Source organism: Mirounga leonina, unplaced genomic scaffold, assembly GCF_011800145.1.
Source record: "Mirounga leonina isolate KUSES-001 unplaced genomic scaffold, KU_Mleo_1.0 Mir_201, whole genome shotgun sequence".
Lineage (NCBI taxonomy): Eukaryota > Metazoa > Chordata > Mammalia > Carnivora > Phocidae > Mirounga > Mirounga leonina.
This window is the reverse complement of record NW_023270504.1, coordinates 9,522,105-9,547,255: the sequence shown is the minus strand read 5'-3', so window position 1 is coordinate 9,547,255 and position 25,151 is coordinate 9,522,105. Positions and strand designations below refer to the sequence as shown.

At 39.4% G+C, this 25,151-nt stretch overlaps 1 protein-coding gene across 2 annotated transcripts in view; it reads right to left on the bottom strand.

Annotated features, from left to right (window-relative positions):
• The window catches only part of BCAT1 (branched chain amino acid transaminase 1), a 98,974-nt gene that overhangs the window by 40,262 nt on the left and 33,561 nt on the right, over positions 1 to 25,151 (bottom strand). For both annotated transcript variants that reach the window (XM_035028067.1, XM_035028068.1), the window contains exons 3-5: positions 15,373 to 15,573; positions 7,084 to 7,194; positions 4,622 to 4,741 (exon numbers count right to left, since the gene is read on the bottom strand). In XM_035028067.1, the coding sequence (XP_034883958.1) occupies positions 4,622 to 4,741; positions 7,084 to 7,194; positions 15,373 to 15,573 (432 nt within the window). The remainder of the gene's footprint in view (positions 1 to 4,621; positions 4,742 to 7,083; positions 7,195 to 15,372; positions 15,574 to 25,151) is intronic.

The following is a 25,151-nucleotide window of genomic DNA, read 5'->3' as shown; positions in this document are numbered from 1 at the left end:
GGGGCACCTGGGTGGCTCAGTCGTTAAGCGTCTGCCTTCAGGCAGGTCATGACCCCAGGGTCCTGGTCGGCTGGCTCCCTGCTCAGCGGGAAGCCTGCTTCTCCCTCTCCCACTCCCCCTGCTTGTGTTCCCTCTCTCACTGTGTCTCTCTGTCAAATAAATAGTCTTAAAAAAAAAAAAAGCTTTTAGGGGCGCCTGGGTGGCTCACTCGTTAAGCGTCTGCCTTGGGCTCAGGTCATGATCTCCAGGTCCTGGGATCGAGCCCCGCATCGGGCTCCCTGCTCAGCGGGGAGTCTGCTTCTCCCTCTCCCTCTGCCTCTCCCCACTGCTCCTACTCTCTCTCTCTCTGTATCTCTCTGTCTCAAATGAATAAATTAAAAAAAAAAAAAGCTTTTAAATATTTCAGAAGATACTAAAGGGATACTGAAATTCCTTTTTTAATGAGAAATCTTTTGGTAACATGAATGACTTTACTCTTTAAACTTTTTACAAGAGGTTTATGTATTAATGTTTAGTATTTTGTTTAATAATATGAACCTTATAGGAAAAAATATATTTTTTTAAATTTTCACCCACTGGCAGCCTGGTATTTTTTATTGGCAAGCTCTACCCACTGGTTATATATTAATAGCTAATTACAAATGTTCCAATAAAATACTATTCTGTTTACTATAATCCTAAATCTAAAAGGATTTTTTTTTTAAAGATTTTATTTATTTATTTGCGAGAGAGAGAATGAGAGACAGAGAGCATGAGAGGGAGGAGGGTCAGAGGGAGAAGCAGACTCCCTGCCGAGCAGGGAGCCCGATGCGGGACTCGATCCCGGGACTCCAGGATCATGACCTGAGCCGAAGGCAGTCGCTTAACCAACTGAGCCACCCAGGCGCCCTATTTATTCATTTATTTGAGAGAGTGAGAGAGAGAGAGAGCACATGAGAGGGGGGAGGGTCAGAGGGAGAAGCAGGTTCCTTGCTGAGCAGGGAGCCCGATGCGGGACTCGATCCCGGGACTCCAGGATCATGACCTGAGCCGAAGGCAGTCGCTTAACCAACTGAGCCACCCAGGTGCCCCAAATCTAAAAGGATTTTAGCAATGGATCCAATTATTATCAAAGAAGGCTGGAAGACATATGAAGAATTGCATAAAAACATTCATACATAAGTATTACCTATGGAAATTAATAAAAATGAAGGGTCAGTTAATTATAAAACATGTGAAGAAGCAGGATACTTGGCAAACATAATGAAATTCATAAGTTGAGAGTAGAACCACTCTCTTATTCCATGGCTGCTACCAAATCATACTGGGCGTGAGAAGGAATAATTAATATTAGACTGTTATATCATGGCCCCTAAAAGTGAAAACAACACCCTGCCCTTGGGATGAAGTTGAGCTTTCAAAGATGTAAATATTTCTACCGGGTGCCAGTTTGCAAACCCAGGAGCAAATAAAGCATTAAAGACTGCTAGACATATACTTAATTCTTTCACAAGGCTTGAGATGGTGATACCCTTGAAAGTAGTTAAGAAATCCTTGGAGAATTTGTTTAAATGCAGAGTCTCTGATCCTGGCTCCACAGATTTAGGTTATTTGGATCTGGACTGGAGCTCAATACAGATGAGTTTGTTGTAGAATACTGAATATTCTATACACACAAGAAGAGAAACTGGGCACATGAGATCAAGGAGGGGCTGATATCACGTAATAAATTACCCCGACGTATATTTATTTGCTCACTCAAAGAAGTCAAAATACCTCCTGGATTGAAGACCCACTTAATCAATTAATCTAACCATGAAAAGAACATGAAAGAAAAATGTGGATGTTAGCCAGCAGCAGACAAGACCAAAACATCAGATAACTGATACAGAGGTGAGCCTGCAATTATTCTGTGAAGCCAGTGACAAGACAGAGCCATCACGAACCCAAGTAACATAAAAAGGCCAGCAAAAGTAGCCACCCCTGATGAAAGAGGCCCAGTAGACCGGAAGCCACTGGGCCTAATCCTCCAGCCAGCACCGCACTTATCAAATGCAGCCACCATGAAAAGACAGTGCATGATAACTTACCAGACTAGATTGTAGAACATCTGTGTGGTGTACAAATGTTTAAATCCATATGGTTTATTGAACACTGTATTATGCTTGTTTCTGAATTACAGGTGATTGTTTTCTGCCTGTATCTTTAATTAGAAAAATTCTAGTTGATATAAATATACCAAATATAAATAATGTCGACTTACCAAATGATATCCGTTATTTCCTTTGATTCTTAACTTACTGCTTGTAAAGCAGATTTAAAAAAATTTTTGATTCCAAACCATAATCAAATAGGTAAGTTGAAAGAGTGTAGTTGGAGAGAACTAGTTGGCAAGGCTTTTGTCACTGAGATTCTTAAATTTAGGCATGCATCAGAATCACCATTCTGACCTCCTCAATGATAATCTCTGGGAATAGGGTCAATATGTGTATTTAAAAAAAAAAATACCTGGGTGGGGGCACCTGGGTGGCTCAGTCAGTAGTCAGTTAAGCATCCAACTCTTGATTTCGTCATGATCTCAGGGTTGTGAGATCGAGCCCCGCATCAGGCTCCATGCTAGGGCTAGAGCCTGCTTAAGATTCTGTTTCTCCCTCTCCCTTTGCCCGCCCAATCAAACAATCAATTAATCAAACAAACCTGGGTGATTCAAATGCAAAAAGTTGAAGACCACCAATAGAGAGGATTATTGTGACAACATGTTGGACTATAAAATCAGGTTTAAAAGCTTGTCTAACTCTAGATTAAAGGATTCCAGGAGTCAGAACAATTTACTAATTCACAGAACAAAATATGCTAGGAAACTACAGACCAATACCTTTTAGGAGCATTGACATAAATTCTTAACAAAATACCTGCAAACTGATACAAGATCTAATATGAATTATTCACTGTAACCAAGTACGATTTAGTCCAGGAATGCAAGGTTGTTTTAACACCAAAAAATGAATATAACAAACATAACTATAGAATAAAGGACAAAACCACATAATCATGTCAAGACGTTTAGAAAAAGCATCAACAATATCCAATATCCATTCATAACAAAAACTCTCAACAAACTTGGAATAGAAGAATCCGATCTTAGAGGCGGAAAGTACTTCAGAATAAATGCAAGACAGTGCTTCCAGAGTAGTAACAATGTTTCAACAAACTTTAAAAATTGCTTCTTCCTATCCTAAAATATAAAAACTAAAAATATATAAATAAAAATATAAAACTAAAAACTAAAACTTCATTAATATTAAAATGTCAGAGACATAAGGAGTAGATAACTTTTTTAATTGTCCCAATTCTTCCAAATTTGTTAGGGAGACTGCAATTCATGAAATTCATTATCTAGATTCTTAATAGTCTTTCAAAAGGCATCAAAAGGATGCCAAAGGACCACTTAGGTATTTATTCTATGGCCTTATGTATTTCTGTACTTCTTGCATTCAGATGACAGAGTAGAGAACCTGGTAAGCATACAATTACCTAGTAGAGAGCAGAATGGCTAGACTATATAGCAAAAGAGTGCCATCTCATTCTCCCTATTCCTAAAAATCTCCATATGCCACAGCCCCTTCACTGCCCACCCACACTCAGTCTCCCCACCTCAATCATCCCTCCATACCACTCTCCATAAAACCAGAGCTGCCTAGAAGAGGAAGGAGACAAGTGATAGGGTCTTTATAAGGCATCCTCAACCCACACAAATGGCCTTAGCTACTCCAGGCATGTCCTTCTTTGGCAAGGGCACCCACCAGTAGACTGGGACCTACCAGCAGATCTTATCGGCATGATGTGTAAAGCTACAACTCTAGCTCTCAAGTTCCTTCCCTAACTCCCACTGTGAACTTCATTTTCAGTATTTCCTGTGGGGGAAGAGTTTTCCACTCCCACTCCTTGGTAATCCCAAGACTTCAGGAAAATGAAAATAAAAAGCAGCAGCTCTCCCTCCTCCAAATTTCAAAACCATTACCACTTCTGCCTTGGAGAACTGTTGCCAAGACAAGAGACATTACACTGAGGAATGCCTCTGAGGACACTCAGGAAAATATGAGGAAATATTGGTGAATCCTGATTAAGGAAGGGCAAACAGCCTTGCTCATTGCTCATTCCTGACTCATCTACATTGGTAACTGTGGCTGCTTCTGTATCACAATGGTGGAATTGAGTCGTTGCAACAGAAACCATAAGGCCCACAAAGCCTGAAATATTTATCATCTGGCCCTTTAAAGAAAATGTCTGCTGGGGCACCTGGGTGGCTCAGTCGTTAAGCGTCTGCCTTGGGCTCAGGTCATGATCCCAGGGTCCTGGGATTGAGCCCCGCATGGGGCTCCCTGCTCCATGGAAAGCCTGCTTCTCCCTCTCCCACCCCCCCTGCTTGTGTTCCCTCTCTCGCTGTGTCTCCCTCTGTCAAATAAATAAATAAAATCTTAAAAAAAAAAGAAAGAAAATGTTTGCTGACACCTGGTCTTGATAACCAGGAGAAAGGAGTCATTTATGATGTTTTGGGGGGCTATTTCAAACTAGATATTAGAAGTTTCACACATGAATAAATGATAAGTTGCCCACCCAGAAACGGGGAGTCAGTTTGTACCTCAGTTCCGATGAACGTAGGACGAATATACAGACTAGCAGATGTTGAATAGGGGACCCATTCTTGATCCAATTTCACAAGCTGTTTAATACACTCTAAAAGCTCTTCCTTGTCAAATACCTGAAGGAATGGAAAACATAATGAAGAGTGGAATTTTCCTCCACTGTAGCAATAAGTAATAAGCAATAAGCAATAAGCTTTAGACTGTTAAAAAAAAAAGTAGTAATAATAAAACCAACCAAGAATCTTTTTCTGTCATTTTTTTTACCCCCAAATTGTGATGGGATGATGGATTATCTACGTGGAGGAGATAAAACAGTGGATCCCTACCTCTTACCATAGTAAATATCAACTACAGTTGGATTATACATTTAAATGCGATAAAACATTAAGACTTTTACAAAGTAAAAATTAAAAAATACCTCTGTCACCTTAAGGTAGGAAAGCATTTGTTTGTTTTTTTAAGATTTTTTTATCTGAGAGAGAGCGCATGCACAAGAGTGGAGGGAAGGGACAGAGAGAAGGGAGAGAGTCCTTAAGCAGACTCTGAGCTGAGAAGCAACAAACTGGGTGAAGTTATTCATAATCCATAATTAACCAAGGATCATAACTTGAATATGTTAAGATACTCTGAAAATGAGTAAGAAAGACACAAATGATCTAATAGGAAAATGGGCAAAGGCAAAGAGCAGTTTATTTCTAAGGAGGAAAAGGCTTTCATATACTAGATGGGTGACAGTTTATAAAATAAGTAGTTTCTACTCACTTAACAGGGCAAAGAAACATACTTTCAGAGATGTATGTCATGGGTTATGCAAGGTTGAAATGAGTCAGAAACACACATCCAAGTAGAACTCATGATACCAAGAATTGGCTACTTAAATGAGAACTTAGAACAGCAATCACAGCACAATAATATAGGAAATCGGGACTGCCAATCATATAGGACACATCATCACCCTGAGTCACCGAGGATTTAGTGGAAATAGAACTTGACTAGGAATTAAAAAGACTTGCACCCAATTTCTTGCCCTGTCCCTTTACTCTGTGACTTTAGGCAAGTCGTTTATGCTCTAGAGGTTTGAGTTTTCTTCTAGGTACAAAGGTCCTACTAAAATGTACAACACATACCTTTTTTTTTTTTTTTTAAACCCATACCTTCTTGAGGCTCACTGTTATGATTAAACAGAGAAGGAATGTATAACCACATAACACAGTTTATGGCAGAGCTGTGGTCCAACAGATGTTATTGCCCTTTCCTTCTGTCCCCACTTTAAAGTATTTCCTGGTAATTTGTCTGTACTGGCACAAGTGTGAAACTAGTCCAAAGAACTTACCTTCATCTCCCTTTTGGCACTATATTATGGCCTCTGAAGGAGGTGGGTGAGCATGGGTTACAAAAATAGGGAGGAGAAGGAAGAGCCCGGCTAAAAAGAAGTAGTTAGTTGGGCTTCTTCAAAGCATAGCTAGGGCTAGGCTCCTAAAAGTTAGGCACACAGAATTTGTAAAAGAAGAAAAGGACTCCTTCAGTTCAGAAAGGCAGCCTGGTCACGTCTCAGGGAAGGGAAGTAATCTAAGACACCTCCTACCTAGACATGAGCCTTAGGATCTAAATCCAACCCACCATGTAATGAATTCTGCTCTTTACAAAACAATATTATAGACAGTCACCAATGGCCATGATAAACCATTCGATATCATTTTCTTAAAAAAAAAAATAAAGCCTGGGGTAAAATAAATTAAATCATTGCAAACTTGCTAGTGTCCCAAGCAATTAGGCAAAATATTCCCAAAATATCTGTGTGGCACACCCTATTTTCCATTTCACATATTATAATTTCATAGGGTCTTCAAATTTTATTGATTTTAGTTTAAGGTATATTTTTCTTCCTTATCCTATTATCTCTTACATACACATTAACACCCCATGGACATTTACGAAGAAACAGATTGTGGAACTGCCAAGTGGTATTGGTTATTTGCTTGTATTTTTACCTCACTGATTACCAAGTAGATCGGAAGTAACTTAAGTGTTCATATGGTTTTTACTGAATATTGATCTAACTACAGTTGGCCCTTGAACAACATGGATTTGAACTGCATAGGTCCATCTGCATGTGTATTTTTTTTTATATAGTACAGTACTGTAAACGTATTTTCTCTTCCTTGTGATTTTCTTAATAACACTTCCTTTTCTCTAGCTTACTTTGTTATAAGAATCAAATCTATAATATATATATACACAAAATATGTGTTAACTGTTTATGTTTTGGTAAGGCTTCCAGTCAACAGTAGGATCCTGGTTAAGTTTGGGGAGGATATTCAACTGCCTGGGGGTCAGTGCCCCTAACCCCTGCATTATTCAAGGGTCAACTGTATTCAGAAATGATTTGTTTTGTGGTAAATTCACAGTGACCCATTACATCAAGAGAAACACCAAAAAAAGTCCTAAATTTACATACCGGCAAAGTGGTCCTCACAGCAGATCGGTGCATTCTATCCATGTTGAGGTTTGGCCGAAACAGTCGAATTTTATTATCTACTCCTCGAAATGCCTTCAATCCCTCAAACAACTAAAGATAAAAAGAGAAATAAATCTTAGGGGATAACTAAATGAAAACAATCTCTGTGTTTAAAAGACTGACTTTTCTATGGGCACTCATATTCTTCATCATGCCAAGCTGTTGACATAGACCAAAGATCTCCAAATCTAAAGAAGCCAACAGTTGACAGGCTGGTTACTGTAGCTAGGTTAAAAAGAAATTCTTTTAGTACCAAAATCTGATAGGAATTCAAAGTCATCCTTTCCTTAGCAGGAGCCACATTGCCAAGTAACACCTCCACGGAGGTGGGGAGAACACATCTCCAATCACACAACATGGGCTAACTGCCCAGTCAATGAAAATGGACGCAAAGAACCCATTCCTGCCACCCTAAACACGCATGCATCCTTTCATTTAATCTGGCTCATACAAACTCTGGATAGTAGATAATCTAGATGTGACCAGGGCTGGTTTATACCCCAATCACAGAAGCCAAGCAGCTCAAGACCATCCTATGGTAGGGCCAGGCCACCTTTCTCAAAATGCCACGCCAGACAAACCACTGGGCAGGGATGTTAAAAGACTCTTCTGAAGTAGCTACATACTGATAAACGCAGAGAAAAGAGAAAAATCAATAATTTTAGTGGGAAATTTTAACACTCGTTCTCTAAATAACTGACAGAACAAACAGGCTGAAACTCGGCAAAGATATGGAAGATTTGAACAACAGGAACAGCAAACTAACCTAGCGGACAGACAGAACCCTGCACACACCACCTGCAGAATGCATGCTTTTTTCACACATTTTCCAACCATAAACCAGAAATCAGGATCAGAAAGAGGACAACAAAATGTCAACATTTTGGAAAGGAAGAAACTCATCACTAAATAAAGTGCGAGTCAAAGAAGAAAAATAAGGGAATTTAGAAAATTTGTTGAACTGAAGGATAGTTGGGCCCTTAGAAGCTTATAGCCTTAAAGCTCAGCTCACATGAGAAAAGAAATCTAAATCATGTAGCGCAATTTCAAAGCACTAAATTAGATTTAAGGGCAAATATGTAACTTATTAAATGGAACAGGAGTAAAGCTTCAGTTAAAAGAGAAGGTTGTCAGATTTTGGACTTGGTTGAGAACATCGGAAACAAAAAGGCATAGTAAGCAAAATGTCATACAAATTTTTTCTAAAGTAAAGCTGGTGAGGTTATATTGTTAGTAAATATAAAACAAAATTAAATTTTATTTAATTTTAAGAAAATTAATAAATTTTAATTAGTAAATACAAAACAAAATTAGTACATACAAAACAAAATAAATTTTTAACTTAAATTTAACTGGAGATAAAAGAAAATAACTTCATAGGGTTCCATTTACTTCACTTTAATTTTAAAATTGTATGCACCTGATGTAGGTTCAAATATATGTTAAAATTATATGATAATCTCATTAAGCAACACAGATGCAAAAAGTACTTCCACAAATCAAAAAGACAACATGATAGAAAAGTGAGCAAAAGATCTGAATAGGCACTTTAAATAAGATATCCAATTGCCCAATAAACCTATGAAAAGGTGTTCAACCTCTTAGAGTAATGGAAATTAATATCACAATAATGAGATGCCATTATACGGAAGTAGCTAAAATTTTAAAATCTGACCGTATTAGGAGTTGGCAAGGTTTTGGAACAGTGAGAATGCTTAGTCATGACTGGTGGGTATAAATATTGGTCTCCCATCCAAGTACTAACCAGGCCCGACCCTGCTTAGCTTCCGAGATCAGACGAGATCGGGCACGTTCAGGATGGTACGGCCGTAGACTGGTGGGTATAAATATTGGTAAAACCACTACAGAAAATAGTCTCCCTTTTCTTATAAAACTAAAGATACACCCGATGACTTAGCAGCACTATTCCTCGATATAAGCTTACACAGTATTTCTCAAATCTTTTGGCATCAGGAGGTCTTTAAACTTTTAAAAATTATTATTGCTTCTCGGTCTTTTGGCTAAGATCAAGTGTAAACTTTTAAAAATTATGAAGGCCCCCAAAAGCTTTTATATATGCAGTTATTCTATCAATAATTACCATATGAGAAATGAGAAGTGAGCCATTTAAATTTATTTAACAATAATAAACCGTGACATGTTTAACATATTTTAATGAAGACTACCTATATTTTCCAAAAGGATTATTGTTAAGTGTGGCAGTTTTTCATTACTGTAAATCTTTAAAGGGTGGCTTAATGAAAGACAACTAGAGTCTTATATCTGCTTTTGCTCTTGCAGTATATTGTTTTGGTTGAAGTACACAAAGAAAATCCCAATCTCACAGATTCGCACTTGAGAAAGGGAGAAGTATTTTTGATAGCCTTTTCAGATACCTGTGGTTATTCTTCTCTGATACCACTTCAAAAGTTGACCAGTGGTGGTTCCTTGAAGGTTAGCTGCAATGCGGAATTTGAAGCCTTATCAATAAAGTTTTCATACTCTGTTAACTTATTAAAATCCAATAGTGTATCAGAGTTCAACTAAAGAAGCAGAACAGGAGATACCTATATTATTACCAGATTTATTATAAGAAATTGGCCAACGCAGTTGTGGTGGCTGACTAAGCAAATCCAAAATCTGTAAGACAGGCCATCAGGGAGAGAAGATGACAAGCAGGCTGGGACGCTCAGGTGATCAGAAAGGGAGAGACAAAGGAAAAGAAAGCTAGGTCTAGCTATGTGTGGAGTCTCTTACCTCACAGAAGTCCTAAGGTTGGTCTCACCCAGAATAATTTCCCTTTTGATTAACTTTAAGTCAGATGATTAGGGACTTCAATCACATCTACAAAATTCCTTCACCACAGCACCTAGATGGGTGTTTGATTGAATACCTAGAAGAAGGTTATGTGTATGCAATAAAATGGTCATGCCTCCCTCTGTCCTCCATCACTCACAAGAGAATGTCTTGTAGGTATTCTAACTAGAAGGAAACTAAAAATCAAATTCTGGGGACTGCAGTGCAGACTAGCCAAACTGACACATCAAAAGCCATCACAGTCTATCTTGCATTTTGAATGGATCTTAAGTCATGCATAAATTTGTAATGTCATGCAATGGTTATTTGGAAAACATTGGTTCAAGTTATGCAGATCTTCCCAAGGTTAACACCTTTTTCATACAGCGTATTTTTTTACATCTGTTAATTTTATACTAACATCATCAAAAAACTCTCTAATAGTGGAAAGGCTCAAGCTTGTGGTGGTGGATACAAATTTTCCAAAATCCTAATTTTTACTTGTAAGCTAGAATTTTATCAATGGCAACAAATATAGTCCATTGTTTTGAAGTGGCAGACTCACTTTGTTCATTTTCAAGAAGACACGTGCAAAATGCCCAATTCTGTGTAACTATACTTTGTTCTTTCAAGTAAAATGGTTCTAAGTTGAAAAAAGCAGCCGATTCAGCTCACAACACACACACACACACAAATCACACAATTACTTTTCCTTGAGACAACTGTAGTAGTATTTAAGGATGTAGAAGTGCTTTAGGCAAAGTTTCTATTTCACCACACAGATTAAAATGACATTTACTCAAGTCAAAATTTAATAAATTAATAATTATTGCCACTTCACCAAGAACATTCTTAAGTAAAGCTGATGTTCTTTATACTTTAACACTTGGCAGTAAAGAATATAATGGCTTGGGGCGCCTGGGTGGCTCAGTCGTTAAGCGTCTGCCTTCGGCTCAGGTCATGGTCCCAGGGTCCTGGGATCGAGCCCCGCATCGGGCTCCTTGCTCCGCGGGAAGCCTGCTTCTCCCTCTCACACTCCCCTTGCTTGTGTTCCCTCTCTCGCTGCCTCTCTCTCTGTCAAATAAATAAATAAAATCTTTAAAAAAAAAAAAAGAATATAATGGCTAACTAGCAGAAGCTGGTGTCAGAGTCTTACTGCAAATGTCAACACACAGTGAAAAAGAAAAATATGGTCTTGGTGTTATTGTGAAGTGTTTTAACCTTGGCAACCTCTTGAAAGGAGCTCCATACTTTAGAGGGCTTCTCATCTCTGCCTTCCTCCAGCTGTGACCTTTCCTTGGGGCAAGTAGTCATCTGGACCCTGAGCTCCTTTTTCAGACCAGGCTCCAAGTACCCACTTCCCTGGAATTCCCTTCCCAAATAGCCCTGATCCCATTTTCAGAGCCTGAATGACTCTCCTTAGGTTCATCCTACTGAAAACACATAGCACCACTGGTGTGCCCATGCCTAAGACCAACGGATGGCCAAGGCTCATCCATTTGCACATAGTATAGGTATCTACACATATGTGTATGAGGCTCTTTGTGGCACAGGATGGAGCCAAGGCAGGAAGAGGTAGTGGGTGAACCACCGGGTTTCTGTTTGTACTTTTGTCCCAGGCCCCACTGATGTTCATGTGGGTCCTGGATGAATAAATCTTACATAATATTGAGCTCAAACAATACACACACACACACACACACTTTATATTTCCATTTACATAAAGTTTCAAAAAGAGGCAAAACTAGGGGTGCCTGGGTGGCTCAGTTGTTAAGTGTCTGCCTTCGGCTTGGGTCATGATCCCAGGGTCCTGGGATCAAGCCCCGCATTGGGCTCCTTGCTCAGCGGGGAGCCTGCTCCTCCCTCTCCCTCTGCTGCTCCCCCTGCTTGTGCTCTCTTTCTCTCTCTGTCAAATAAATAAAAAATCTTTAAAAAAAAAAAAGACTAAAAAAGGGCAGAATTATAGTGTTAAAGATAGATACAATCTAAAGCACTCATTTGTTAAGTATTCATTAAATAACAGTACGTTACCCATTTTTTGTCAAATTAGGTTTTGACTCTTTCAACCTGAAAATGAACTACTATCAAGTTTCATATTTTGCCCAAGTTCCCTACTCATGGTTCATATTTCGCTATTTGAAATCTTCACATATGTATCTATTAAAAAATACTTTCATGGGACGCCTGGGCGGCTCAGTCAGTTAAGCATCTGCCTCCAGCTCAGGTCATGATCCCAGGGTCCAGGATGGAGTCCTGCATCTGGCTCCCTGCTCAGTGGGGAGCCTGCTGCTTCTTCTCCCTCTGCCTGTGGCTCCCCCTGCTTGTGCTCACTCTATCAAATAAATAAAAGCTTTAAAAAATAAAAATAAAGAATACTTTCATAATTAATAAAAACCACATGTAGTTGCAGATCTCAAAATAAAATGGATTCTAAAATCAATAGGGCTGATTAATGGAGGAGAATGATATTTAAGAAGACTGCTCATATATTCACTTTGGGGTTAAAAAAAATACAACTACAACTATTTTTGAACTTCAAAGTCAGGTTGGCATCCAATAATGTAGTGTCCGTAAGGGGATCAGTATAAAAGAAACAGTCATACCTGTGAAAAAGCATAAAACATGAATGTTTCAAGCACATGTGGGAAGAAAATTTTTGTAAAAAAGTATCTGCCTGTTAGTGGGGGTTAAAAGATTTTAAAAATATTTTTATACTGAGGGCAAGATCGTGGCAGTTTGCTTGTCATCCTATCCTAAGCACACTGCACAGGCCCAGGGAACCAAGTAGACCCTCAGCATCCATTGCCCAAGTAAGTAAATAGGAAATCGACTGAAATGCCTCAGAAAATTCCAGGATCCAGTTTCTCTGCACGAGGCAAATCCCTGTGCACTTCCTAAATCCCTATGACAATGTCCTAATATTTTGCCTGCTAAACCTAAGAACCCAATCTGACAAAAAGCAAACTAAATGTGTTCCTCTACCTCCCCATTTATCCCTGATACATATCACAGATTGTATCTCCGAAAATAGCCACACAATATTATCAGTCCTACATGCTCTTCTGGAACCTCAACATTCCTCAAGAAAGGTGTATCTCCTTTTTTTTTAACTTGAGCAGGCCTTCGTGATGGCCAGGATGATAGTTATGACAGAAGTCATGGAGTGTGATTTGGGGGTTAGGACATAAAAAGAACTAGAAGCTTCCATCTGGGCTCAGTGTCTTGAGACACACAGCTTAGAGCCCGTGGTGCCATGAACCAAGTCTGACTACTCTGAAGCCACCATACTTGAGAGACCACGTGGAGAAAGAGGGATGCTGGCAGAGCCTCAGCTTTTCACCCCCACCCTTCTGAGTTTCCCCACCCAGGCACCAGACAGGAGTCAGGAAGCCTTTGAACAGACTCCAACCCCAGTCACTATCTGACAGAAACTGCATGTGAGACCCCAAGCAAGAACCACTTAGGCCATCCTAGCCATCAACCCCCAGAATCACGGAAGATAAAAACAAAATGATGGTTGTTGTTTTAAGTCATTAATCTGTTGCATTGCAATCAACAACTGATGTAATATACAATCTTCTTCATGCAAAACACTTCTTGTATCTATATTGTCAGTGGAACAGTAATAATATAGAGAAGTTTTCAATTTTCATTTGACAAAGGATAACGGTAATTAAAAAAAAAAAAAAGTTTTAAACTCTCCTGGTCACAAAAATCTAAACTGGCAAAACTAATAAGCAAACAAGCTTTCTAGCTCCTCTAATTAGATTTCCAACAAGTTTTCAAAAGCCAGCGGCCGTCAAAATTGTTTTTAGCTTTCAAAAATCACATTAATCCTTTCTCAGGTACTTCCCATAGGCCACCAGTTCTCAAAGTGTGGTCCCTGAAGCAGCAGAATGAACGTGGCCTGGGAATTCAGGGGAAATCAGAAACTCGGAGGGGAGGACATGTGCTATGTTTGAGACCACTGCCCTAAGACTTGCCATATTCCTTCTTTCAATTTTTTTAGGCCCTCCCTTTATTTCATTTGCTCTTTATTATACCCTATGACACAGGCATATACCCACTCTTATTTTATAGTTGAAACTGAGGCTTGGAGCAAATAATCAAAGAACTCATCCAAGTTGATACAGTGAAGACACAGAGCTGGGAAGAGAAACTAAAGATGCAACAGCCCGTGAATACGTCTGGGCACCGAACAGGTTTCCAAATTATTCAAATTTATAATTTTGAACACGTCAATTGGACAGGCCTCTTCGGAATTTTAGTGTATATGTTTAGGAGTGATGTCGCAGGGAGTAGGAACTCAGCATTTGAACCCTGTCTCCTCCCTTAATACTGTGTAATCTTGGCTGAGAAACTTCACTTTTCTGAACCTGCTTCTACAACAGATAAGGCTGTTGTAAGGGTTAACAACAACAGCTAACAACTGGGCTCTCATTATGCACCAGGCATGGCTGTATCCACTTACACAAATTACCTTACCTTATCCTTATACTAGCACTATGAGGTAAGTATTATCCCTATGTCAATTTTATAGGTAAAGAAATTGGAAGCACAGAGTGATTTTAAATAAGCTTCCCAAGTCATAGAGCTCCCTAGGGAGCAACAGACACCGAATCTGAGCCAGGAAGTCTGACTGTAGAACCTGAATGCTTAACTGTTTTCTCACTTAAAATAATTAAATGAGATGACCCATATAAGGTGCGGAGCACAGTGCTGGAATTTAATAAACACAAGTAATTTTATCATTACTGTTATGAATATCTACTACTTTTACTCCCTTAATAGGTAGGCCACTGCTTATTTCCAGCACCCCAATATTCTGGGAAAGATGTCCAACACATTAAAAATGAGTAAAATAAAATGTGGGTCAAGAGAATGAGGAGTGTATCATGGATCTCAGTGTGTATCCTGACAAGGACTAGAGAAAGCATTCTCGACATATTTAATATTTTATGCTTATAATTACTCCACTCATGCCTGAAGGATGACATTTAATTACATGTCTCTTAACACATACACCTGCACATTAATGCTGGTCATAAAAACATGCAGTAAGCACTAAAATCTAACTATAATACTGTGCTCAATGACACCTTCTCACTCATTAGAAGATCTGAGAAGTGACTTAGTAAAATATTAACAGTCCTGGATTTTTGCTTGCGAATTTTCTTATCTATTATCCTTGCATTTGCTGCAAATGATTTTTTTTATTGACATTATGGAAAGTTCAAGATTATCTAAAAGATTAGTTCTTAAGACTTACCTTCAATCCGACTGTCTATGGGAAAAGTTTTAAAGACAGTTATGATTTCCTCAAGTCACTATGATAAAGCCCATCCTGCCCAAAAGCTATTTTAGCGGGAAGAGCTACTCCCTACTCACAGTGAAGATCTAGTACATCACCATCACTGATTCCCATGTACTTACTTCCACTGCATAGTGGAAAGTTGATGAGCCAGGGTGCAATGACAGGTTTTGAAGAGGCCTGATACGCGGTTTCTCCCATCCAAACTCTGAGGACCACTCCACCGTCAACATGTGATCCGTGAAAACAGTTCCAAAAACCAGAGTGCTGGGGTCTGGTTTTTCCTTTAAAATGGTGGCTGGTGTGATTATTAGATCTTTAGCCTGGGGAAGAAAAATCGACATCATTAAAGAAAAGTTACTGAACAGCCACTGGCTGGATGATAGAGAGGGTGAAAAGACAAAATTTAGGCCACTGGCCACTAAAAAGTGAAATCATGTGACGTTTAAATGCTGGCAATGAACTCAGAAATTTAACAACACTACGTGAGCCAAACAAATCATGTTGGCATTCAGAATTTGGCTTGTTGTTTGAAATCTCTGTGCTGAACACTGCCTAATAAAGACCAGAACCAAATTCAATGATATTTAGAAACAGGGACAAAATAGCAGATGGGGTAAAATAATGGAAAAAGGAGAACACATGCCTTCACTCTCACTACAGGACTCCTATTGAGCACTGAGGAATGAGGTAAGGGGTGTCTTCTAGAACAATGATAACAACACTCATAATGATTTGTTAAACTAAAATTAAAGTCATTAAGAATTGAATCTCTTGGTGATGGCTGTACTCCAACTCTCTCAAAGAATTCTTGGCATAAAGCTTCAAAACCTTCTGGGTGCATCATAGAAGAAAGGAGCAGAATGAAACAAATATTTTCCTCTTTGAAAACAGAGAAGTAGAGAATGAACACCAAGATATAAATCCTCTATTCTGTGTTGAGGAAACAGTGAACAAAGGGCCTCTTCTTGAGAGAAAGATAAATAAGAGTAATAGGGAACAACTTCACACAGCAGCATTAAACCAACTCTCCACAAAGCCCATTACAAATGGCCCAACACACACACACACACACACACACACCCGAATCACAGCACCATCTCTAACTTCACAACAACTGTAGACTGCCAACAAAACCATGGGGGGAAGGAGCTTTTTGATCAGTTAAAAGACAATATTAACCAGGGACAGGTTCTACTTGTTAACAGGATGTAAGGAAGGTCAAACTCCACAAAAGTACTCATTGCCCCCGAAAATCAAGTACAGGAGTTCCCTTTAGATCATCGGCTCTTATCCTTATATTTAAGATGAGCCAGGGGCACCTGGGTGGCTCAAGTCACTTAGTTAAGCATCTGATTCTTGATTTCAGTTCAGGTCATGATCTCAGGGTCATGAGATCGAGCCGCGTGTCAGCTCCATGCCCAGCATGGAGCCTCCTTAAGATACCCTTTCTCCCTCTCCCCCTCCCACTCCCAGCCTCATGCACATGCTCTCTTTAAAAAAAAAAAAATCCAATTGCTTCTGATTAATTCACTGCCTTACACATGCCTTAGTCATTTGATATATTATGAATGATAATCGGTTTTATTTTTATAATAATATTCAGCTGAATGTATTCTAAAACAACAAGAAAGCTCATATTACGGGGAAGCCTAAGGCACTAAAGACAACATATTACTGTAATTTCCAGATTTAGTAATGCTACTTTGGAATATGCCAATAAAATGCCAAATTTGGGGGCAAATGGACTTTCTTCTACCACTATTTAATTCAAATAAGTAACTTAACTTAAAACCTTTTATTAAGTGCAAAAATATAATTTATTTAAAGGGATATACTCCAGCTCAATTATTTCGCTCCTTGAATCCCATTTCTCTCCCTTTATCCTCTAGACCTCATCCCCCAAGTAGAATTTGGGCAAATTTCACCTGCAGGCTAAATGCAGCCTTCCAGCCTGTTTTGTAAATAAAAGTTTTATTGCAACACAGTCACACTGTTCTTTTAGTTTTAGTGATGGCATAGTCCACTAATAGTGACAGAAACCTTATGGCCCTCAAGCCTAAACTATTTATTATCCGACCCATTAAAAAGTTTGCCAGTCCCTTGAGACTGTTTAGACAAGAACTGAGTAGATATTCCAGTTAAATCTCCGACCCTACCTAGCACAGTGCCTCACACATACAAAATACAGTACAAGTTATCTTAAATACTCAAAATAACATTCCGCTGATTTCAAATGTACTCCCCGATAGATGACACACTCATCCGCAGAAGATGGCCGGGATTTAAAGTGAGTAAAAGTCTAACATAAACTTTTCATTACATGAATGGTTTCACAGTATTCTTGCACAATGAAGCACTTAGGACTTTGCTTTAGTGAGCTTTTTTTAAGTGGCTTTTCTTAGTCCTGGGCTAAGAAAAATCTGTAACTATATCAATATAGTAACACAAACAATGCAAATTTTCACCTATTAAGATTATTAGTAAAAGCTTCTCAATAACAGGGGAGGGTAGTAAGACCCAAAACAGAAAGATGAGAGTAGGTAAAAATGGAGAAGTGAGAGTGTGAGTAGAAGACGTGAGTTTTTTCTGCTTGTTGAATTTGGGGTACATCTTCAATATGGCAAAAGCAACAGACCTTGGCCTTTCCCCCCAATGACAGAACCATTACTTCGCATGGTTCTTCAAAAGTAAAATAAAAATCACCTTCCCCGTTATTTCTATCATTAGCAAACCAATTCTCCCATGAGCTAATCAACAAGAAATCAACTACACATGATCCTTATACTTTTCAGGATTTCTAAGCTTTCCAATAAATAACCACCTGCCATGAAAACAAGAGGCCTTGGAATATATATTTTATATCAATAACAATCTACATAATATTTAAAAACGAGACTATGGCCTCATATCAAACAGCTGTAGGGTGATTTTATTTTTCCTTCCCTTGCTCTTTCTTATCTGCTTTCTTATTCTTAGTATTTTGCCTTTTTATTCACTCAGCACCAGCACAATGGTTCACAGGCACTGCACTAAGTAGGCACAAGAGATCCAAAGATGCCCCGTGGCCCAGCCCCTCCTTCTCAGGCAAGTTCACCGTCAGCCGTGGACAGAAATAGCCACTGTGAGCAACTATTACTCATTCAACCTAGTATCTGTCGAGCTACTGTGCGCTTACTGCTATGGGCCCAAAGGAATCTCAGGGAATAAAACAAGTCCTGTTCTCTTAGTGCAGGGAAAACAGTATAAAGAAATAAGTGGATAAAGAGAGGTCAGGAGGTGATTAGTGCTATGAAGAAAATGAAAGCTGCTTAAAAGGATAGAGTGGGGAAGAAAAAGCTTATTTTTCATGGAAAGGTTGGGAATGACCTCCCTGATGAGGTGTCCTTTGAGCAGAGATTCGAATGAAGAAGGTAGGCCATGTAGATATGTAGAGGCAAAGTATTTGATGCAGAGGAAGCAAGGGCCCAGATCCCGAGACGGGGATGGACTTGGCATGTTCAAGGAACAGGAAAGGCTCAGTGTGGCAGGAATTCAGGAAATGTGGGGGAAAGGGAGGGGCAGAAGATGTCACAGAGGCACTGTGGCTGCTGGGGTAGGGGAAAGGGAACTTCATCCTATACTGACCAACATTCCAATTCTCCATGGGTTCTGACTCTGTGCAATCAAGAGTGTACCCTGTCTGGGGCACCTGGGTGGCTTAGACAGTTGAGAGTCTGACTGGATTTCAGCTCAGGTCATGATCTTGGGGTCCTGGGATCAAGCCCCACGTTGGTTTCCACAGGGAGTCTGCTTGAGGATTCTCTCTCCCTCTCCCTTGCCCTCTCCCCCTCCCCCCACCCACACATGCTCTCGTTCATAAATAAGTGAATCTTTGGAAAAAAATAAAAAGACTGTACCCCATCTTTTTTCCCCAGGAATCTTTACCAAAGAGGCTACTAGCAATTAAAATAACCCCAGTTTACCCCTTTACTCCAGGCAATTTGAAGTAGCCATCAGGGATAATACTAGAGACATGGCTACCATGCTTCCTTAATTTTTTAAAAATACGAAGGAGCAAAGCAGGAAGGGGGAGATGTTTGATGGTGGTAAAATACAAAAATCTGGGTAACACTGAGCTCTTTCCTTAAGCCTCTACATTTCCTCCTCTGCATAGAGATCCTCAGCCCTGGCTACACATTGGATTTAACTGCAAAGCTTTTTTTTTTTTTTTTTTTTTTTTTTTTTTGCAAAGCTTTTTAAAAACACTAAACCACAGTCCATTCCAGAATTGAACCAGAATCTCAGAGGGATAGGGCAGGGGAGTGGTTGGTTGGTTATTCAAACTTACCCAAGTGATTCTAACTGGGCACTCAGGGTTCAGAACCACACCACATTATCTCCCTTGAAGATTTCAGCAACCTGAAGAGCAATGGTTTCCAACATTGGCTACTGAATTGGTTCACCTGGGAAGATTTTTTTTTTTTTCTTAAGGAAATACCGCTGCTCATGCTGTACCCAAGATGCACAAAAACTCCGGAAAAAAAGAAAGAAACTCAGGAGTGGGACTTCACATCAATTTTCACTGAAGGCTCTCCAGGAGATTACAAGGCACTGGAAGGGCTGAGAACCACTTAAGAGATTCAAGTCTCATTTGTGAATTCTTATCAAAAGCCATACATTATTTTGTAATCACAGGACCTTGGTTATCTCAAACTAAACGTATCTAAAATAGAGCACATATTTCCTCCAAAACTTGATCCCTATTTCTGATATCATATTACATTCTACTTTACTTCTTAATCCTTCATCTAATAAAAGGAATGCATGTTTATTATTTAAAATTCTACCATAAAGGGAAGAAAAATGGAAAGTATAAAATTCCCAACTTTCAAAAAATGTCAATAACATTTCCAACTAGTACCCTGGCCACCATGTTCCCACTTCCCAGACATGACCTCCATTAACAAATTCATTGTGCATGTTTTCCTATATTTTCTTTACATCTTCATTACTTTCAAGATGATTTACCCTTCTCAACAACATTCTCCCAGCCCTCAGTTTCCCCTATCAGTAATTGAGACACCTGTACTTTCAAGAATCTCTTTAGTAAGTCTGATGCCTCAATTTCTACTACCCTGTCAGTAGCAACTATCCTGTATCTCTTCCCTATCATCTTTCTGAACATAATCACATGCTTGATCATAATCTTCAATGTCCATGAATAGAATAATGGCCATAGATAAGTCCAAATATTTTAGCTGCAAAATCAAGTATCCCAAGTATGGCATTAACTTCTTTGTTCAATTCTACCTCTCACTAATGTCCAGCATTAACCTTTTACTTATCACTTAGCAATGCATTCAGCTGCAAGTAAGTCAAACACACAAATAGGAATTGGTTTTCTCACGTAAGTCTGGAGGAGCCAGGCCTGGCAGTACCCCATAATCCCAAGGCCGTGTGATTTTCTGAGCCTTCTCATCAGAGTCAAAAGAAAGCTCATTATGGCTGTAGCTTCAGCTTTAATGATTTTCAAGGTCCACAGATAGGGGAGGAAAATGATAACAGCAGACAAGTCTATTTCCTCTGATCACAAGAGCAAAATTTTCCCAGGAATTTCCATATGCCTCATTGGTCAGAAATGTGTCACACTGATCTATCTAGCTGCAAGGGAGGCTAGCAGGGCAGGTCAGAGAACTGCAAACAGCATCTGTCAACAAGGAACATGGGTGGGCTGTACTGGGGGTACACACCCACCAGTGCCTGAACCCTGACTAGCTCTTAAGCATTGTCTACATGCCTCTGTTTAACATGGAAGGACTACGGGGCGCCTGGGTGGCTCAGTTGGTTAAGCGACTGCCTTCGGCTCAGGTCATGATCCTGGAGTCCCTGGATCGAGTCCCGCATCGGGCTCCCTGCTCGGCAGGGTGCCTGCTTCTGCCTCTGACCCTCCCCCCTCTCATGTACTCTCTCTCTCTCATTCTCTCTGTCTCAAATAAATAAATAAAATCTTTAAAAAAAAAAAAAAAAAACATGGAAGGACTACACTTGGCTACAGATGCCTTCCCATCCTCACCTCTTCTTTCTCCCCCAACATTTCCTCCATCTGTAACACTGGACATGTGGTGTAGCCAGTTTATCCCAACTCCTTTCTTCCTCCAGGAGGAAGTGTGGAGCACCCCATCTGGCCCAGCAGGCTGGTGGTATCCTCAGCTTTTCAAACTACCTAGCAGTTGCTCATACAACCCCTCTATTTGGACATCCCAACCCCCTATAAAATCTTTTAATTAATTTGAACAATTAGAAAAGGGAGTCATTTCTTTAGATTATGTTGGACTCTCATTTAGCACAGTAACTATTATACACATCAAATATGTGCTAATAATTCTGTTCTAAATTTCGCTAAACATGGATTGATCTTCATGGTTTTGGATATCTCAACATAACAGACTGCTATAGTTTTTTAAAATTGTGGGTGCTGGGGCGCCTGGGTGGCTCAGTCATTAAGCGAATGACTTCGGCTAAGGTCATGATCCCAGGGTCCTGGGATCGAGCCCCGCATCAGGCTCCCTGATCTGCAGGAAGCCTGCTTCTCCCTCTCCCACCCCCCCCCTTGTGTTCCCTCTCTCGCTGTGTCTCTCTCTGTCAAATAATTTTTTAAAAAATCATGTGTGCTTGCTGTATTTCATAGAAGACCCTTTTGTTATTACAAATCCTTAAAGAACCAACTTTAAGAATGACCATGGCCCAGTATATAATTTTTACTTTTCTGAACTCTGTCCTTAAAATATCTCTAGGACAACCCACAGTGATCCACTGGCCCTGTGAGATTTAGTTAATGGCAAAGATATAGAATAAGGTGTTTTTATGCTGGACTTCGTGCTCTTGTAATTATAACTTGATACTACTATTTAAGTTCCTGAAAACTGAATACAAATGATTAAATTACCAGGTATTCTATTTTAGTAAGTGACTATATCCTTTTGTAAGATGTGACTTATTAATGATAGGAATAGCAACCCTCTAACTTTCTAATTTGTAAATAAGGATTGCACTACATGCAGTTTTTTCAAAGTAATACACAACTGAGTGCCTTCAGAATTTCATCAAGAAGTCTAATTTCCTTCACTTAAAACAATTTCTGGGGTGCCTGGGTGACTCGGTTAAACATCCGACTCTTGATTTCGGCTCGGGTCATGATCTCGGGATCATGTGATGGAGCCCCCAGGGAGGGCTCCATGCTGAGTGTGGAGCCTGCTTAAGATTTTCTCTCTCCGTCGCTCTTTGCCCATCCAGGCAACCCTCCCCCCACGTGCATGTGCTCTCTCTCTCAAAAAAAAAAAAAAAAAAAAAAATTCTGTAATTCTGGAAACTGACACTAACAGCTTTTAACCTAAGCTCCAAGAGAAATTACCTAAGAATATTAAATCAAAACAGTTAGTAAACTGAATGAAATTCAAAAATAACCAATATTACCTGAAGGTTTGTGAATGGTTTTGAGTAGCTGTGAAATCTAGTTCTAAGGGGAAAAAAATCTTTGGCATAAAGAAACAAATTTTGCAAACAGTTTTTATCACTGTTTAGAAACCTTTTTCTACATTTCCTTTCCAAAGATGGATAAAAATAACAGTCTTTGTAAAATGATACTTTCTCCTGCATAATTAATCTGTCTCCTTCCAGTGCTCCATGTTCTCTGATGACTTCAAAGTCAGGATGTTTCAGGCCATATGCTTGTGGAAGAATTTGGAAGGCCACAATGACTAGACTGTGAAATGACAAGAAGTATTGACAAAAACAAAGCATATTAAAAACAACAACTTCCTAACACAAAATTCATGCTTGGGTAACCATCTGCTCTGAAATGGGGAAGGCCGGAGCAGGCTAATGCAACCTGGTTGCACCTGAGCTCTGTATTAGCCAGCATTCAGGCCACATCTCTTGTTCACCACTCAGTATCGTATCCATACTTCTCTGCATTGGACACAACACTTAAATGTTTAAAAGCTCTCTCTGCATTACATCAGGAAATACGTAACTTTGTTCTACAATAAGTACACTTTTCTTACTCTATTTGGAAAGCCTTAGGTGCTATGTTCATTATCTTTTAGAGATATTCTTTTAAAATCTAATAGAGGAGTGCCTGGGTGGCTCAGTAGGTTGAGCAGCCGACTCTTGGTTTTGGCTCAGGTCATGATCTCAGGGTCCTGGGATCGAGCCCTGCATGGGGCTCCATGCTCAGCAGGGCAGGGGGTCTGCTTGTGGATTCTCTCTCTCCCTTCCCTCTGCCCCTCACCCAGCTTGCTTGCTCACTCTCTCTCAAATAAATAAATAAATCCTTAAAAAAGTCAAATCAAATCTAGTAGAAAGGTATGAAGAAGAGAATTACAGATTTGGAGTGTCACATTCTGTGGAGATCTATAAAGCAAGGGAAAGTGGAAGAAATAGACAGCTGATCTCTTTGAAACAAAGAAGGCTCTGGAGTTCATAGAAAGATTTTGTAGGATTCCCCAGTAATAAGGCATCTCATTTCTGGGCCTTGTTGGGAAACTGCATCCTCACTTTAAAATGACTGCATCAAAATGGGGGAAGGGATGCAATATGAAAACTACCCATAAGAAACTCAAAAGGCAATTTAAAAATACAAATGGAGTAAATAAAGAAAAAAATCTTTGCTTTTTGTCAAAAGCAAAAATAGTCCTATAAAACCCACCATTTCCCCCCCAAATTATCAATCTCACTTTTCATTTGCCTCATTATATATGCACTGTGAATACAACCACCATTACAACTCATGTTTTAATATGTAAATACAAGCATAGAATGTCAGTACACCCCCCTTTAACTAAAACCTAGTATACAGAAATCTAAATTCAACAAATAGATTATTTATATTATGAATTTTTTAAAAGATGTATTTGAGAGAGAGAGCTTGAGCACAGGGAGTGGTGGGGGGGGGGGGGGGGGTGTAGGAAGAAACTCCTGCAGACTCCTCGCTGAGCTCTAGCCCCATGCAGGGCTCAATCCCCTGACCCTGAGATCATGACCTGAGCTGAAACCAAGAGTTGGATGCTCAACTAACTGTGCCACCCAGGGGCCCCAACATTATGAATTAATTTTAACTTTGTAAAAATTCTCTATGTATAAAAATATAAAGGCCTTTCAGGGAAAAATCACATTTGTCTATATACCCTTTGAGGAATATACCTACTATATAAAATAACCCTGAGAGAGTATCAAATAGTCCATTTTATCTCATTCTTTCTAGAATCCATATCTCAATACCTACGTCCCCAGAATGTATTAAAACTTAGTCTTCATAGACTAGCAGAGTAGATTAGATCAGCTATAAGGCTATAGAGGATATTATCTTTAAAGGACCAGGAATATTATGGACAAATAAACTCAATGACTTATTCTAGTCAGGAAATTACTATATTTGAATCTATCTATCTACCTATTTCTTCTTCTTTTTTTAATCTTGAGAGCAGAGACCTTATCTTGAATTTATCCTCAGATTTCCAATGCCTACCACATAGTAAGAGCTGGGTGTGTGGGAAATTGATGAGTCAAGTTTCCACTCCCTCTCTGAACCCTGCCAGGATGTGAGATCATTAGGACACTCTGTGCTATGGATGACAATTGACAGTGACTGAAATAGGCAGGAGAGAGGAGGGAGACTTAAAAGAGAAGCAAAACCCTCCATGGTTGGTGGGAAGCAGTGGGGTGGGGTGGAGATAAAGATTCATAGAGAAAATAATAATACACCTTATAGTTGTATTTTTATGATTTTCAAAGTGCTTTTACAAGATTCTCATTTGCTTATTAGTCGTCTGGGAAGTTATGAGGTTATTTAATATATAAAACCCATAATTCAGAGAGAAAGTAAGGAAACACAACACATTTACTGCATAATGTTAGGTGT